At 36.1% G+C, this 17,881-nt stretch overlaps 4 protein-coding genes and 1 non-coding gene across 6 annotated transcripts; 2 read left to right on the top strand and 3 right to left on the bottom strand.

Annotated features, from left to right (window-relative positions):
- Positions 1–63: 63 nt before the first annotated feature.
- On the bottom strand, positions 64–7,360 carry LOC111803969 (nuclear transcription factor Y subunit A-7). Of its 2 annotated transcripts, none has more exons than XM_023688595.1 (6): positions 7,171–7,360; positions 4,040–4,100; positions 2,512–2,654; positions 1,886–1,987; positions 1,471–1,635; positions 64–1,313 (listed from the first exon to the last, which is right to left on the bottom strand). In XM_023688595.1, the coding sequence occupies exons 2-6, from the start codon at positions 4,065–4,067 to the stop codon at positions 1,134–1,136; spliced, it is 618 nt and encodes a 205-aa protein (XP_023544363.1). In that variant the 5' UTR covers positions 4,068–4,100; positions 7,171–7,360; the 3' UTR covers positions 64–1,133. The 2 variants fall into 2 exon arrangements, with proteins under 2 accessions (XP_023544363.1, XP_023544362.1); XM_023688594.1 differs by having other exon boundaries at positions 4,040–4,094; positions 7,171–7,359.
- On the bottom strand, positions 4,837–4,938 carry LOC111804581. The gene has a single exon (XR_002816545.1). It is a non-coding gene; the product is annotated as a U6 spliceosomal RNA (small nuclear RNA).
- Positions 7,361–8,302: 942 nt separating the features above from the next.
- Positions 8,303–11,630, top strand: LOC111804027 (ferredoxin--NADP reductase, root isozyme, chloroplastic). Its single transcript, XM_023688689.1, has 5 exons — positions 8,303–8,568; positions 8,853–8,909; positions 9,462–9,794; positions 10,104–10,323; positions 10,890–11,630. Exons 1-5 carry the CDS (start codon positions 8,545–8,547, stop codon positions 11,387–11,389), a joined length of 1,134 nt encoding a protein of 377 aa, XP_023544457.1. The 5' UTR covers positions 8,303–8,544; the 3' UTR covers positions 11,390–11,630.
- Positions 11,631–12,357: 727 nt separating this feature from the next.
- Positions 12,358–16,920, top strand: LOC111804534 (probable ADP-ribosylation factor GTPase-activating protein AGD13). The gene is made up of 9 exons (XM_023689378.1): positions 12,358–12,521; positions 13,286–13,360; positions 13,487–13,568; positions 13,732–13,807; positions 14,177–14,340; positions 14,697–14,826; positions 15,136–15,252; positions 15,415–15,510; positions 16,450–16,920. The coding sequence occupies exons 2-9, from the start codon at positions 13,336–13,338 to the stop codon at positions 16,723–16,725; spliced, it is 966 nt and encodes a 321-aa protein (XP_023545146.1). The 5' UTR covers positions 12,358–12,521; positions 13,286–13,335; the 3' UTR covers positions 16,726–16,920.
- A 96-nt stretch (positions 16,921–17,016) lies between these two features.
- Positions 17,017–17,869, bottom strand: LOC111803654. Its single transcript, XM_023688165.1, has 2 exons — positions 17,540–17,869; positions 17,017–17,070 (listed from the first exon to the last, which is right to left on the bottom strand). Exons 1-2 carry the CDS (start codon positions 17,867–17,869, stop codon positions 17,017–17,019), a joined length of 384 nt encoding a protein of 127 aa, XP_023543933.1.
- Positions 17,870–17,881: the final 12 nt, after the last annotated feature.

Here is a 17,881-nt window from a genome sequence, read left to right as displayed (position 1 = left end):
GATATAATACAGTGAGTATTTCATGGAAATGATAGCAAGCTTGGTGAAATCAAAGAGTGGGAATTGCAAGTTCTAAGCTCTCTTAAGGATGCGTAGCTCAAGTGAAACATACACAGTAGGAGCAACTTAAACTGAATAATAGAAGTTGTTAACATAGGATACAATACAGCTTGAAAAATAAAGCAGGACATGGGCAAAGACAGCACGCCAGTCCCAAAAGATGTTCAGGTAGTTTCCAGCAGCGTTTAATAAACAAAGGATGTTGGGGAGGTTACGAGAAACCACTGTCTCGTTATTTACAATTTCAAAATATCCAGCCATGGAAGGTTGATTCAATTATTTTCTGCAGATATTTTAGTAGACTGATGTGGAGATACTGTATCAACTCCTTTCCTTCCTAAAACAAGACCAAACACTAAGAATGTGTGTTCTTTTTGTACATTCAATAAGAACCCAGACCTGACCTCTCGTCGTCTCCATCTCCTTTGCTCCATTAAAACGCTTCCCAGTAAAGTTTCGGCAACATCAGCTTTAATCTGTACAGTGCCAATCTGTTGCAGCTAGTTCAAATATTAAGCCTCAAAACTGGGGACTTAAGTGGTGGTTGCCTTTAGAGACAATTTGGTTTACTATATTTTCTAGGGGACCATTACAACTAAAATGGCCAAGGAAAAGTGTTTACCTTTTTTCTCAGCAAAAGATAAAACACTGCCATTTAGAAACACAGAAAAGAAAATAAGAAAATACTGCTAGGACCAATATGTTACAACACTAGTTCCATCATTTCAATTGAACCACTGAACTTATTGTTGAGGTGGGGAGCAACGTAAATAGCAACTAATACTGCAAAATAGTGAATCTAATATTTGCAAACCTAATGCAACCACCACTCAAACAGAACAATCAGCTAACTCACTTCAGTATTTACCATGGTAATAAAACTTGCATACTTTTACCTACTACATTCTGGATCCTCCCTACGTAACATGCTACCAAAACCTATATGCTAAAATGCTGCCAGTATAGATCAAGGATGAAGTAATACTCAGACAACTGAAGCTGGTATTGGGACCTCAATTTCCTTACGGTTGTTGACATGCGCTGATCACCATTCTCCAACAATGCCTCAGACGTCAGTTCTCTGAAGAAGCAAGATCACTTTTATCAGAATTCAGATTTATATTTGGCTGTGACTTATCACCTGATGCCACTTCTTTTTGTTGGTTCTCATTCTTATTTGATTTGAGAAACCGACCACCACAACCTCTAGCTCTCCTCAATGCATGCAAATGTCGAGATTCATGCAAGTAGGGCTGCACAACATATTGAAGCTACGCAGTTAAAAACTAAAGAATGAAGCATCATGGAAGGAAAGAAATAATTATATCAAAATCAGCAAGTATATACAATGGGAGGCTTATCACAATTATGACACCCAGAAATTAACAATGAGGTAATATTTGTGCACACCTTCCTAGACTTTAGAGCTTTATTTTCTGATTCAGCTTTGGCACGGGATTGTCGACGTCGTAAAATGCCATGATACTGCTTAGCATTCACAAAAACAGGCTCCTCAACTGCATCCGTTGGCAAAGGAACCCCAGCTTGCTGAATTCCCATTAATTGAAGATGAACCTAAAATGAGCAATAAGCTAGGAATCAAATAGTGACTAGAAAAGGTAAAACAAACCATTATATCAAAATCAACAAGTCATAAATTATATTAAGAAGACAATCTGATAAATTAAGCTTCCTTTCATGTTGATGTTGTTCATTTTTTCGGTTTAAGAAAGCCACGATTCTTGAATAGTTGTATCTATACTTGGTTATGCATTCTTCCAAGCTCGAATGAAGTAATTATGCCCTTCCAACCTACACTACTTACCATAGGTTGCCCACCATAGGGCTGTGGAGGATATGGTTGAGAGTCATAGGGAGTGAAGATGCTTCTGTAATAAGGATCTGGAAATGGATAAGCAGGGGGTGCCTTCACCAGAGAAGTCCCAGAAATCCAAATTAGTCAAATAAGCTCTAATAAAATCATTGCCAACAAATTAGTATTTAGTTAAACTAAAACCTAGATTCTTTCTCTCGCAAAAGAAAACAATGACTTAGAAAAACACAATTTCTAATAACTAGCATCCTTACCTATACACTACTTAATATCATATGCATGACTACTTTCATGTTATCAAAAGAGTCGACAGTTTCATAAAAAAAAAAAAATAATAATAATATAGTAACGATATAATATATTCCTGGTTGATATGATTAACCATATCCTTAAATTATATCCTGGAAATTTATACACTAATTAAGGTTGGTTACCTGTTCCTTTCTTTGTTCTACCTACTTGTAACTATTTATTTATTGAATCTATAAAAAATATGTTTCTTTTTCAGAAGTATAAATAAATAACCAAAATAAAAAAATAAAAGGTCCTTGAACAGAGAATTTGAAAACCAAGTTTCACAAAGGGATTAAGAAAAGAAAGAGGTTTGAATATAGTACCATAGAATGTCCAGCTCCAACTTGAGGAGGTGCTACATACTGATTTGGGGTTGTGATGATGGGTTGATTTAGTCCATTTATGACTGATGAAGAATGATTGTGAGAATCAGAGTACTTTTGCTGATCATCAGCCTCACCATTATCTGGACAACCAGTTTCAGAGGCAAAATTTATCTAGACCCCGTTGGAGGACAGAGACAATAATGTAATATCACAAAGTAATTGGTTGAGCCCGGTAAAACTCAATTGAGCCGCAGAAATGACAATCAAAAGCAACTGATAATATAAGGTACATATAGAAATAAGCATTCAAAAATGGAGGCAAAAAACAATATTATCACATAGAAAACCGGAGCTCACATAACGAGCCCATTGTATGTCCCAAAAAGAACGCTTCGGAGACTATAATCCGAACAAAAACAGATACTATATGGCAGAGAATTAATGCAAGCAAACATAGCAAGTCTTCTTTTGGGTGATCTACTTTTCCTTGACGCAACACAGAAAGCCAACAAAATCCGTTAGTTTCAATTACAAAGCTCGACTTCCGATAGAGCTATGTTAAGTGTTGGGGGAGACCTCTTGATCCTTTTCCGAGAATTTATGTATTAGCTGACAAAAAAGGAATATCTCTAGCTGTTGAGCTTGAAGAGAAACTTAAATGAAAGAGTCAACAGCCTTGATGCATTTCATCTAAGGCGTTTGACTGGCTACAGAGTGACACTCAAATGTGGAAAATAGATCAATCGGGCGACTTTTCTTGTAGAAATCTTTTTGGTGACCTCCTGATTTCATGAACCCTTAAATTGTGCAAGACTTTGAAAAGGTGGGTGGTCTTTGTTTTATGACGGTAAAAACTCACGATTGCATTCATCAAGGGAATTTGATTCTTCTCCATCCAATAGGTGATGCAGTATGTGCAAGAGTACAAATGATGATGCCAAGCACAAGAATCTTGATTCAAGGTTGGTGGAGTCATTCCAATTGTTTTACCATTCTATTGTACCCCCCAAGAAATTTAAAGAGTTCTGTGTCTAGATGCCATGCAATCATCCTTTTCTTCAAGAGGGCTAGCATTTTGGTGATGTGTGTGTTTCTTTCTTTCTTTCTTTCTTTTTTTTGTTTTTTTTGTTTTTGTTTTTTTTGGTAGAATTTAAAATGGAGTTAAAAAAAAGTACTTATGACAAATGTACCCTAGAAAGCTGTTCATAATTACTCTATCTCTTCAATAGTTGCTAATATGCAGATATCTATCTCCCCTCCCATTCTGTTGTATTATTGACCTTTCAATGAAAGTTCTGTTTCCTATTAAAAAAGATAACATAACATGTACATAATTCATAGTGAAGAAAGAAAGCAAAGCATATTAATTTTCTCTTTCCAAAAGATCAAAAAGCAAACTGCAGAACAGAAGCTATTTTGATCTGATGCAAAGAAAAATAGAGAACTTAAGAACGGATTAAAATACCATAGACTGAAATGTAACTAGAAATATCATAAAATAGGAACAAGAGACTGATTGAGTTACCAGAATAATCGTGGACAGAGGAAGTCATGGGGTGGTAGTGCACACCAAATGAAACCTGACACTTAAGAAAGGGGATCTGTCAGCTTTATGACATTGGGATAGATATGGAATTGGGTACAAGGAATAATGTGACAAGGGTCTAGTGGTTTTATTTTGAAGCTAACTCCAATAAAGGATGCATACACAAAAGAAAGCCCTAGTTGATGCCAGGATGATTGCACAGCTAGACCCATAACCAAAAGAAATTCAGAATATTGAAGGTTAAGTAATATTCTCAAAAACTCATTAGTTCATTATTGATGAAAGGAATTTTCATTTTATCAATTTTTATCCCTAATCATGGGCGTATAGGCAACTTATGTACATCTTAACTAATCTAACAAGGGAGCAATCTGAACATAGAGTATTTTCATATAAAAAATCTCAGGACTCTTTAAGTTATCATTACATGTTAATTTCATGACCTTGAAGACATCTAGGCAATAGTTTGCTCTCTTGACCAACATGACGACCCATGAATATATACATACATACACATGCAAGAAACAAAATAATGAACAAATAATTTACAAAAAAATTATCCAAAGAAAATAGGATGGGAAGTCCTAAAAGTTATATTAAAAGAAGAAGAAACCCACAAAGCACAATAGCACATTCAGTCATGTATAATCATGAAAAGTGGAAATCCCCTAATCCCAAATAGAGTGACTCTTAAAAAAGCAAAAAAAGGCAAACTTCAGAAACAAAAACCTCATCCAAGAGAAAAACCTCATCCAAGTGAAAAAGTGATCATAACCTAAAATCCTTTTCTTAACTTGATTAGGACAAGTCATCGTGCACAAGGACCTAGCTAATCTACTTTGTATGGTTCAAATTTTATCTGATGCCTCAAAAGAGACATGTAATAGCCTAAGCCCACCGCTACCGCTAACAGATATTGTCTGCTTTGGCTCGTTACGTATCACCGTCAGCCTCAAGGTTTTTAACACGCGTCTACTAGGGAGAGGTTTTCACACCCTTATAAAGAATGATTTGTTCCCCTCTCCAACCAACGTGGAATCTCACAATCCACCCCTCTTCAGGGCCCAACGTCCTCGCTGACACATCGCTCGATGCCTAGCTCTAATACCATGTGCAACAACCCATGCCCACCACTAGTAGATATTCTCCGCTTTGGCTCGTTACGTATCGTCATCACCTCACGGTTTTAAAACACATTTGCTAGGGAGAGGTTTCCACATCCTTATAAAGAATGCTTCGTTCCCCTCTCCAATCGATGTGGGATCTCACAAGACATCAAACTGTACAAACTTAAAGGGGACTATAACATGGGTACTAGCTTAGATTTATTGCCAGCACCTAGATCACGAGGTCCATGGTACATTATTTTCCACTATCTTCTCTTTATCACAAGGTTTTGTAATCTCCCAATGATGGAAATTTCATTCATCAATGAAATTTCTTTATTTCTTCTTATCAAAATAAGAGTCGCATAATAAAGAAGGTACCACCTTCTTAAGGCACTCATTGAGAAATTTGGCCATTATCTTATAAAGAAAGCTAATTACACTTAATGGGTTTGAAATCATTTAACCTTGCAACTTTAGTCTTCTTTGACATGAGGCAAATATGAGTTCTGTTTGTAATGTTGTTGCAAATGAGGAGGTTCTTGAATGGACTTCTCTCCATTATTTTCCTATTTTCCCTTTACCTCTATTTTAGGTAGATTGAGATGAGTGGTTAACAAATCAGGGTTTAATCTTATAACAGCCTAATCTTTGACTTCCATTAGCTGAAAGAAGATTTACAAAGCTATTTGACAATCCAAAAATCCCAAGAAAGCCAAGTTCTATATTTGGGAGTTTAATCATGAAATCATTAATACTCATGTTCAATGAAGGCTTCCAAATTGGACTCGCACCCCAAGCTTGTTCTCTGAATGCAAGAATTTAGCCAAGAAAAAAAAAAAACATCAAATCTCAAAGTCTTGTCTTCCACGCCTTTTGTTTTGCCGATGGGGCTTCATCATTCATATTTTCAATTGGAAGTAGGCTGGCACTCTCAACATCAACTTCTTTCATCTCCTTTGAGCTTGAAGGCCACCCATTAGACAAAGAGAAGAAGATCCTTTGGGGCCTCTTGTTTCCTTACCAGGGATAAAATTTACGTTTCTTTAGCTCTTGCAACTTCAGTTCTCCTTGTATCATATAGAAGAACCTTTTGTTATCCTCAGGATTAACTTCACTCCACTCTTTTATAATTTCATTTGTTCAATGAAATAATTTTAAAAAAAATAGTATTCGTATAGATAAATTTTATTTATTTATTATTATTGTCAAAAAAAAAAAAAAAAAAAAAAAAACCCCTAAAGTTGTGAACGGTGACAGGAACCAGTAACCCTCAAACGACACTGGTATCAAAACAGCAGGAAGACCAGAGAGGCCAAAAACCAACTGGATATGAATATTCCATTTTCAAATAAAACAATTAGCAACTTATGGCATTTAGATGCAAAGTACATGAAGCATATGTAATCAATCCAAGATGAGATCAACCTAACGAATAGTAAATATCGTGCAGCAAGTCCACAAGGTAAATTTTTTAACTTCAGTCCAGAAGTGGACAAGGTAAGTGCAGACCAGTTGGACGAGATTGACGTACATACCATGTGAAATTCATTATGTCCCCATTTTACCAGACACTACAGAGTCATCTCAGTCCTCCAATAACTTCTGCTTTCTGGTTGATGCCCAACAAACCAGGATACAGATATGAACATTAGACTGAAGAACGGTCACTTCAGCCCGTACAATCATAATCTGATAACTAGTTCCAAGTAATTCGATCGACACAACCGAAACAGACAATCATCCAATTTAAAATAAGAACCCACTAAAAAATCATCTAATAGAAGTGTTCTACAACAATTCTCGTCATTCTTTTTCCAAACAGAATCCGTGACCAGATAAAAAGCCCAAATCGGGTAGGCCAACAAAGAAAATCCATGAAACCTAGAAGCTCAGAATTCGAAAAGGATAACAAAAAAAGACGTTCAAGGATTCGAAAATTCATGAAGAAGCAAGCGATGGGAAGAGCGAGGAAAAAGTAGGGTTTCGAAATGCGAAGTTCACCTGGAGAGCGGGAATTGTGGAAGGGGGTCCGCTAATTCTCACCCCCAAATTCGTTTTTTCTTCTTCTGCAACTGAAGACTGTGTGTTTGTTGTTGTTTTTTCGTCGTCTTTCTTCGCCTTGATTTCTTAGTTTAAGAAGAGCGAACAGAGGAAGCTCAGAATCCAATAAGAGCATATTTGTGTTTCATCTAAAACTCCTTTTTTTTTTTTTTTTTTTTTTTTTTTTTTTTTTTTTTTTTTTTTTTNGCGATGAGAATGGGGGAGGGGGGCAGTTCGGGCAGGGAAATCTGCTGACCGAGTGATGAGGTGGCCAATTTAGACCAGGAACTTAGTGGGGTCCCCCATTAAGTGAGTGGATGGGGTCGTGGCTGCTGGTCGCTGGTTGAGTGGGATCCACCTGCTGGTGGACCCCATCGTCTGGGGTATGCATCCGGCAGTAAAAACACATAAAACAAAACGAAAAAAAAAAAAAAATTACTTTTTATTGTTGTCGGTGTGGGGTCGGAAAGAAGTCAATAAAGCACTACAAAATAAATTTTTTTTATTTATTAATTAAGTCATTTTAATGTTTGTAAATCTTATTAAAAAAAAAACTTTTTTAGAAAAATAAATTAAACACTTAATAATATTAAAACCCATAACATATGTTATAATTAGATTATATTCTTCGTATTTTTTGTTACTTAAATTATTTGAATTAAAGTTTATCAAAAAATAAAAATTACCATATTTATTAAGGTAATAGTTATCGTAACTTGTTATTATTATTATGCCTAAAATACACCTTTAAAATGAAGTATTATAATTTATTTCCTTCTTTGTGATCCGTTTGTTTATTTCCTTCCCTCAAATAATTATTGTTTTTTTTTTTTTGTATTATTAGCAAATTCTAAAACATACCAAAATAAGTGTATTATTTTTTATTTATTTTAGATTTCAATATTAGATAAGAAGATAGATAAATTTCGAAGTTAGAGTAGGGTTGTTCGATATTTTATTTGAAAAAAATGATGAAGATGTAACTAGACAATATCTACTAGTTGTGTGCTTAAGCTATCATAGAAGTTTAGCTCGACTACGGTTCCATGAATAGAATACTACACCTAGAGTAGTTTAAGATTTTAATATAGAATTAATCGGCTCTCAAGTAGGCTCGATCACGTGAATGGGGGATTTAATATGACAAAAGTTGGAGCAGCCAAAAGCCAAACCCGTCCCTTGCAAGTCTCCAAAGGGTCACAACAAGCCGCGATTTTGATCGAGTGCTGACTTGCTTCTCTTCTGTGTATGATCCTCCATTCCATATAAGACCTACCCATCTTCCACAATTCTACAATCGCTTTCTTCCTCATACACAGCCTCTGCATTTCGGAAATGGCCCATTCCACATTTTCTCAGGTTCGTTTACAGTATCTCTTCTAATTTCCCCCCTTTAAATCGTCGGAAGTGGTGCAGAATCCTTATGCTTTTCTGGGTTTTCTTCCGTTTTTGTTTTTCTTTTATTCGTATTGGATCGTCTTGAATTTTTCCCTCCCCAGAGCTCAGTGGGGCTATTGTTCGGCGAATAAGTTTCGCGGGGTTTTAGGGTTCCTTTTTATTTCGCTGTTGCATGTGTAAATAAACCTCACACGCTTGTTTTGCTTTCGCTATATATTTATATCTTTGTTGTGGAATTCTTTCAGGTGGCTGTCGCTGTTCCAGTTGGAAATGATTTGTCTGTCAAGAGATCAGTGTTTAAGGTATTAAATTCCGACTTTTTTTCTTCTCTTTCCCTATTATACATGCGAGTACTTACGAAAGGAACATCAATGACCAACGACATTTCAGAACTTCCAATTATTAGCTTTTGTGCGTATAGTTTGAACTAATGATATTGACAGCAATAAACAAACGAGAGTACCCTTCACACAAACCATCAAGATCATATCCTTATGAGTTTTGTGAGATTTCTACATAATTTGAGGTACATCTGGAAGTTATGTTGCCCAAAGGGATTGTCTATATTTATTATTGGATCTGCTGGTTCAAAATGCACACATGGGTTGGTTAAATTATCATGTCTCCTTCCGTGGTGCGGGAGTGAGGGGCAGGGTGGAGAAGTCAGTCATGGGTCAACTTGAGAATTTTATGTTTTCATTGATAGATGTTTCCGCGTTTAGTAATTCAATAAAGGAAAGGCATGCAAGTGCGTTCCTAAGTCGACTGATTAGTGGAAATAGAACTTAAAATATGCTTGTTCTCTATTTAATGTGTTATAAATCTCATTATAACTTCATATGACATTGTTACAGACAAATAGCCTAAGATTCCATGAGAAGTCATGGTCACCTGTCTCAGCTCTGAACTTGAATCTAAGGGGCACTCGAGCAAGAGGTTGGCAAACAGTATGCATGTCCGTGCCACAAACAAGTGCACCGAAGGTATCTGTTGCACCTTTAGACCTTGAAGATGCCAAAGAGCCTCCATTGAATATATACAAACCAAAATCACCTTACACTGCAACTATCGTTTCGGTTGAAAGACTCGTTGGTCCAAAAGCACCGGGAGAGACTTGTCATATTGTAATTGATCATGGCGGCAATGTTCCCTATTGGGAAGGTCAGAGCTATGGTGTTATTCCTCCAGTAAGTCACTCATGCTTTGGCCTTTCCCCTGCTTTTGCATTGAGTCTTGATATAGTTGCTCAGACTAAGATGTTCCGTGTTAGTACATTTTATTAGACTTTTAAGATGGTTTATTGAGATCCGAGTTTTATTTCAATCATGAATTTCTGTTTATGTTACAATATGTTCGGGTTTTAGCTTTTATGATATTTACCAGACTTTTAATAAGGTATCTTTACCTTCCACTTTAACCTCTGCCATGTCTTTGTTTGTGGACATCTTTTTGTTAAGCTTCAGCTAGAACTTAATAATTTTTCACTTGTTTCACAGGGTGAAAACCCGAAGAAACCTGGGAATCCACACAATGTTCGCCTTTACTCAATTGCATCAACTAGGTATGGAGATTCTTTTGATGGCAAGACGGCTAGTTTATGTGTTCGTCGTGCTGTTTATTATGACCCTGAAACTGGAAAGGAGGATCCTTCAAAGAACGGAGTATGCAGCAACTTCTTATGCGACTCGAAGCCCGGAGATAAAGTTCAGATCACAGGTTTGCATATTTTCCAGAAAATAAGATTTCTTTGTGAGCTCGCTATACAATGACAAACTAGTAGATATTGATTTTTAGTAATTGATTTGATGCTATGTGAAGGCTTTAAGATCAGCAGTCACTTGTTTGGATCAACATAATATATAAAGATAAATATCACAATTCGTCTTTTTATTAAAATATACACTGAAGTTTTGATCGTTCGACATAGTACATCAGTCCATGTTGCCTGGTGCCTGCAGGCTGTCGATGATAATTGATCCGAATTTTACTTGTCGATGGACCGGTGAGTTACCACGACTGGCCAAATCTTCGTTTATTTAATATCCTCGTGCGTATTGATGGTTCATTGACAGCCTAAGAGGAGAATCGTGGATAGCTAGTAAAATTTTGCTTTCTTTTTCCTGCCGTTTGGATGACTATGCTTATGCTATGTTGAATAGGTGAAGGGTCTATTAAACACAAAGCTTAAGGATTTATTCAACCAAAAATAAAAAATTTAGGATGAAATCATGTTTTTCTTTTCGTTTTTGCTGTTAGTTAAAGAAAAGCATCTGTTTTTTCAGGTCCATCTGGCAAGATAATGCTTCTTCCTGAAGACGACCCAAATGCCACCCACATAATGATCGCTACTGGCACTGGCGTTGCTCCATTCAGAGGTTATCTCCGACGAATGTTCATGGAGTCTGTACCGACATTCAAATTCGGTGGACTTGCTTGGCTGTTCCTCGGAGTGGCAAACGTCGATAGTCTTTTATATGACGATGAATTCAGCAAGTATCTGAAGGACTATCCTGAAAACTTCCGCTACGATCGAGCTCTTAGCAGGGAGCAAAAGAACAAGAGTGGAGGGAAAATGTACGTCCAGGACAAAATTGAGGAGTACAGCGACGAAATCTTTAAACTCCTGGACGGCGGGGCTCACATATACTTCTGTGGACTGAAGGGGATGATGCCTGGAATTCAGGACACTCTGAAGAAGGTTGCCGAGCAAAGAGGTGAGAAATGGGAAGAGAAGCTTTCACAACTTAAAAAGAACAAACAGTGGCATGTTGAAGTTTACTGAAGTGAAGTTGCATAGTATAAGTGCCTGCCTGCATTCATCTCCTGTTCTGTGTTACTCTTAGCATTGCTCATCTTTCAATTTCACAAGATGACGAATAACGCGGGTACCGCCACGTTATTCGACTCGTCGATACTATTTTTTCTTGATTACATAGACCAAGGAAGGAACCTTTCAGCACCTTAATCTGTGATTGTTTGAGTATGATGCTTGGAAATGGAATAAACTTCAGTTTAGAATCCAACTCTCAGCAACCCTTCTGTCTTTTAATCATTGATCTTCATGATTTGTTTTTCAACCACAGATTTTTCTTTAGTTTTCCTTTCGGATTTCAATTCTATCATCACTCTTGTTTTATTTTGAACTGTCCCAAACTTTCAACATTATTAGATTAATTATTGCATTTTCAAACACGTACAAATATAAGTGTAACGTTCTTTTTTTATCTATTGGTTAAAAGTCTACGTCTTTTAACTAGTTGAGCTACGTCTAAACATATTAACAAAAAATAATAGCTCAACATATTAACATATATATAATTTTTATTTTTTTTAATCAACAAATTACCCAATATATTAATATTAGAATTGTGAATTTTAAAAATATAAAAGATTGAAATGAGAATTATCAAAAATATCATTTTTTTTATTGACGACATTTTAAAAATATTTAAAAAATGCATATTAAAAAAATGGGAAAATAAGTCTAATATTAAATATTTCCAAATAAGAAAAAGAAAAAAACGGGTAGAAGACAATTCAAACGCAACGGGATGATCCAATTCGTTTTAGTAACTTTGCAATTCATTAAAAGTAAAATTATATGTAATTTAAAATATTAAAAAAGAAATTAGAAAAGATTTACAATGAATAGAAAAGGGAAAGACAGTGAACAACGTGGCTTTCAGATGCTGATGGCTGACCTCTCAAAATTGAATAATCCATACAATATTCTCATAAAATAAACAAAATAAAAATTATAAAATAAAAATGGAAGAAAAAAGGGTGGAACAAAAGAGTTCTGCAAATTTCATTCACCCACATCAACAGGGTATTGAAGATTCAGATTTTCCGGTCAAATTCCTATTTCTCTTCCTTTCCGATCAGCGATTTTGTTGAGGGACCGATCTCATTAGGTATTTATGATTTCTACTTGGATCTTTTATTCACTGCATGCAATCTTCAATCATTGGGGAAAAAAACCGAAATCTATGTTATAAAATTCTTCCAACTCTGTCAATCTTTATCAATCGTGTTGATTTGGGTATGTTGTTATTCTGGGTTGCTTGTTCAGGCGGCTCTGATTGGTTATTTGGTGGCTGTTTTTCCAGATTATACACGAATCCTCTTCCTGTTAGCGATTGATTGTTATTGGAAACTTTTGAGCTTAGTTCTTTCTGCATGTATCCACCGCATTGAATGTTTGAATGCTGAGAGGATATAATTTCTGGCGCTTGTAAATTCTGTTTTAGACCAAAATAGGAATCTCAAGTATATTCTCGTCATTGGAAGGATCGCATCTGAGGTTTTAAAACGTTCTTTCACTTTCATTTTCCTTGGACTGAGTCGTCTTTGATATGCAAATCCTCCAATTGAAGAATTTGGGTGCCCCATTGCTGATGGCAGCCTCATTTTGAACTAGTACAATATCAATTTTGACAGCATTGTTTGATTTTGTTCTATTATATCCTTTTCCCAATGCTTATTATATCCTTTTCCCAACCCTTATTATTCTTTGTTAATTATCAAACGAAGCGTTGATGTAAATTTGTATCTATGTTGGTTCAGAGTATAAGGGGTCTTTTTAGTGTTTTGTTCTTGTTCTTGTTCTTGTTCTTGTGTTTGCTTTTGTTTTTGTTTTCTTTGGTCCAATTATTCAAGGCAGCTTGTTGAACCATAGGATTCGTTGGATGATCGTCAATTACTGACAGAGCCACAAATAATTGTACAATGGAACTTGGGAGGCCTGGCTCAGGTGGTATCCTCACTGAAATTGGAGTTTCAACTATATATTAACCAATTAAACTATTTGCTACACATGCATAAATTGTATTTATTGTGGCCTTGAAAATAATGTTAGGCCTTCTCTTGTCTTCTTCAGGCAAAAGGAGGCTAAGGGACCTATTGCTCCTAAAGGATAATCGCTTCTGTGCGGATTGTCGCGCTTCAGACCCTAAATGGGCGTAAGTTTTGTTCGATTGGTTGTCAAATAGAATGAAATGTTATACCCTGCTGGAGAACTAGAAATTACTAGTTAATGATTGCAAACTCAGATTATTGAATTGGATCTGTGAACCATGCCTATTCTTTTAGTCTCAATAACATTTAGGAGGATGTTGTTTGCAGGTCAGCAAATATTGGAGTTTTTATATGCTTGAAATGTTGCGGCGTTCACAGAAGCCTTGGTGCACATATATCAAAGGTGAAAAAAAAAAAAAGTGCACCTGATATGCAGTAATCAACGGTGTTATCACCTGAGAAATAAAAAAATTTCCCCCACTCTTTTATTTTCGTCTCTTAATAAATTTCCAAGCATGTCGAATCTCCTTCATTGGGGAGGTGGGTTTTACACGAGGGATATGTCGAGTTTGACTTGTAAAGCTTCTTTCGTTTTAATTTCCAACAAAAACGATACATGTATTGTAAAACATAAACGTGTGATCTATAATTACTCTACTTCTTACTTTCATTATGTATATCTTTTGCAAGACTCCAAGTTCTTGATTTTCATTTTCTATTAACAATACAATAGTGCACATATTTTTCTGACATGGTTATTGATTTGGGCCAGGTGTTATCAGTGACATTGGATGAATGGAATGATGATGAAATTGATGCCATGATAGAAATTGGAGGAAATTCTTCTGCAAATGCAATTTATGAAGCCTTTATTCCTGATGGATTTTCAAAACCTGGACCAGATGCCAGCCATGAACAACGTTCAAGATTTATTCGGTTAGAAATTATTAACTGTGAAATTTATCCATGTTAAGTGACTCTTCTTCTTATTCATCTTCTCTCCATAACCTTGTACTTGTTGACTTGCCTTTTTCTATTGAAGTTTAACAATCGACGCTTATTATATTTGTTCTTTGTTTCTGGACTTTTGGGATATTATTTCATCTGGTCCCTTATAGTTCCGTAAATAATCAGCATATTACTTTGTTTTGAATGCTGAGAGCTGATCAACAGGCATTGAATTCAATAGGCAATAGTCATCTATGAGTAAAATTCCAACAGAAATGATTCAATGAATGGTCACTTCCAAGAATTTCACACTTCTTGTGGTTCCTATAAATTTTCCTATACAGATCCAAATATGAACTTCAAGAATTTCTGAAACCGAGCTTGAGAATTTCATCAGCCCACTCTGACAAAAGCAATATCCAAGCAAACTTTGCTGCAAGGGTCATGAACAGTTTTCGTTCTTCACAAAAACAAGTGAGCTCTTACTATATCTTTTCTTTATTAGTTTTCCTGCAATTATATACCTTCATCAGTGAAGACAGCATCATCATAGGTCATTATAACATTTCACACGTTTCTCCTAAGATTTAGTTTAGAGAAGAAGCGAGCACTTCATGCTTGGTTACCATATAAACATTTTCAGGGCATATTGGAAATACTTTCTGATGTGGAAGTATAAATTAGTTTCTGACTAATGAGTAATGACGATCTAGCCTATAGCATAAGTTTATTTATTTCATATTACCAAAACTCTGCTAGCTCTATAATTTAAGGCAATTGCAGGAAGGTATGGTAGACTTTATTGGATTATTGAAGGTCAAAGTGATTAAAGGGACAAACTTAGCTATCAGGGATATGATGACAAGCGATCCTTATGTAGTCTTGACTCTTGGACGACAGGTTAGTAGTTTTCTCGCAAACTCTTTTGTGGACAATTCCTTCGTGTTGCTGTCCATCTACTTGTAAATTGTTGCCGTAGATTTTGATTATGTTAATAAGTACTGATTGCTCTGTTCCATCACCTTGACATAGACTATAACATTATGCTGTTTTTTCTTTTAGACTGTCCAGACATGTGTAGTGGCGAGCAACTTGAACCCTGTGTGGAATGAGGAACTGACGCTATCTGTACCTCAATCTTTTGGATCCTTAAAGTTGGTAAGTCTTTCTGAAGCTCTTTCTACATGGTCTCCCCTGTTTAACTAATCATGCTAATCTTAACATAATGACTGCAAGTTTGTTTCCCATCAATTAATTTAATTACCATCTGGGAATCTACCTTGCACCCATATTCAGTATGGAAGCATTTTGTATGAGATGGTTATAATTTTTTTTCTTTGTTAGTCTGCTGAAGAATTCGAGTTACTTTTCTTATTAGTTCTAGCTCCATGCTTACTGGTGCTGGTAATATACCTGTCATCTTGTTTGGATGGTGAGTGTGTTTTTAGATGCTCGTCCAATTAGTTCAATGTCAGATATAGCACACGTCGGTTAATGCAGAAGTACCCATCCAACAATTCTGAAAAGAAGGGTATAATGGTATTCGGTTGAAAACTACCTGTGGCTCTTAAGTTATTTTCTCTGCAGCACACAATGTAAAATATTCCGTGTTTTGTTCAAATTCTAAGCCTAAAAGGCTGCTCCATGCACTTAGCAAATGGGGATTAACTGACATTTCATACGCTGGCCATTAGTATAGTGGCCAGACTGCCATTTTATTGCTACTAACGTATCTTTCTTGCTATTGAAATGACAATTTACATGTTTAAATTCATGTTAGCTGCACAAGAGAATGCGAGAGAAAGAAATTTGGTAATTTTCAAGGTTTAATAAATAATCTGTCTATACCAAGCTTGTCCTCGACCGTGTCAGAACGATCATTTTCCTTTTCTTGTCTGATACATTACTGTGGTCTATGGCTAAGTTCAATTCCTTCGTTTCGGACGCTCAACAGTTACATTTTTTTTTTTTCTGGGTTTCTTTCTGTTGTTTAGTCGTGACATCACCTCTCATTATGATGCATGATCATGTTCACATATCAAAATCTATTGCTATGGGGTTATTCACGGTTACGCTGTTCTTGTCACCAAATTGCAGCAAGTATACGATTATGACACGTTTTCAGCAGACGACATAATGGGAGAAGCAGACATTGATCTCCAGCCCTTGATAACATCCGCAATGGCATTTGGAGATGCTGGATTGTTTTCAAATATGCAAATTGGAAAATGGCTGAAATCGCACGATAATGCTCTCATGAACGATAGCACCGTTAATATTGTCGATGGGAAGGTGAAGCAAGAGATGACACTCAAGCTTCAGAATGTGGAATCAGGAGAACTAGATCTAGAGCTGGAATGGATGGCCTCTTGAACAATAGGTACATATAAATCCCTCCCAATTCATTCAAGTTCAAATGGTTAGTTTTCTGGTATAGTCTTTCTTATATAGAACGGTACTGTGTAATTTTATTTTTTTGGTCTGTTTTTCTTCTCTATACTGAGATGAAAGTTTTGTCTATCCATACTTTTGTGCTTTCTGTTATCAAAATCTGATCACTTCTTTCACTTGCTTTCTCCTTCTTCTAACTCCATGCAATATGTTGTTCCTATTTTAATTTTTAATATGTTTTTAAATAAGTTAAACAGATCATAAGGAACCATCCTAATTAAAAGAATCATCAATGGGATGATCATAGTTAACGCCAAAAGCTTTAACCTTTATTTCATCATTCAAATCTTTTGAAAAAAGAAAGTAGTAAATAACTAAATATAATAATTATCTTGTTCCTATTCTAATCATTTTGATCTCAAATCTGTTCAATATCTCCAGTCTCCATGTGTTACTATAATTACATGTAAAATTAAGATGAGAATATTATTTTCTTATGGATGAGGCAAAGCAATTAGAAACAAAATGATACGAACTTTTTGTTTTTCTATTGATATTCTCAAATTATTTTGATTCGTGAGAGTACAGACAGATTCTCAACAAACAATTAATGGCAATGAAATTGTCTAATTTCATGATCAGTACAATACGACTTCTTATACGGTAAGAACAAATTGGAACTGGGAAATTGATCGCTACTTCAAGAGATGAACAAAGTAAGGGATCATGATTGTTGTTGATATGTTTATTTGTGATTATTATTTGAAGATAATGGCAATGGTGTTTGATTTTTTACCTTATAAATGTAGAATAGCGTAGAACCCACTAATAAAGTGACACCTGTAATTCCACAAGCCGCCGTCGCCACCAATAATGCATTTCTTACTCGTTTATTTCCACCGTCACGGTGGGTCCACCATCCCGGCGCCTCGCTCGAATTCATCGCCTTCGGCAACGGCAATGTTGTATCCGGAATTGGCGACGATGTTCCTACGAAGAACGACCGCATCTGTGGCGACGATTTTTCTCCCGCAGGCGGAGGGCTCTGAAACTCCAGCCCGTGCTCCGACGGCCGTATCTCCAGCGCGGATGCGACCGCCACGATCAGTGGCAAGAACACGGCCATCGCCGCTACTGG

Source organism: Cucurbita pepo, chromosome LG10 (assembly GCF_002806865.2).
Source record: "Cucurbita pepo subsp. pepo cultivar mu-cu-16 chromosome LG10, ASM280686v2, whole genome shotgun sequence".
In the NCBI taxonomy this organism is placed as follows: domain Eukaryota; kingdom Viridiplantae; phylum Streptophyta; class Magnoliopsida; order Cucurbitales; family Cucurbitaceae; genus Cucurbita; species Cucurbita pepo.
Note: the sequence above shows the minus strand (reverse complement) of the source record. Positions and strands in the feature narration are given on the sequence as shown.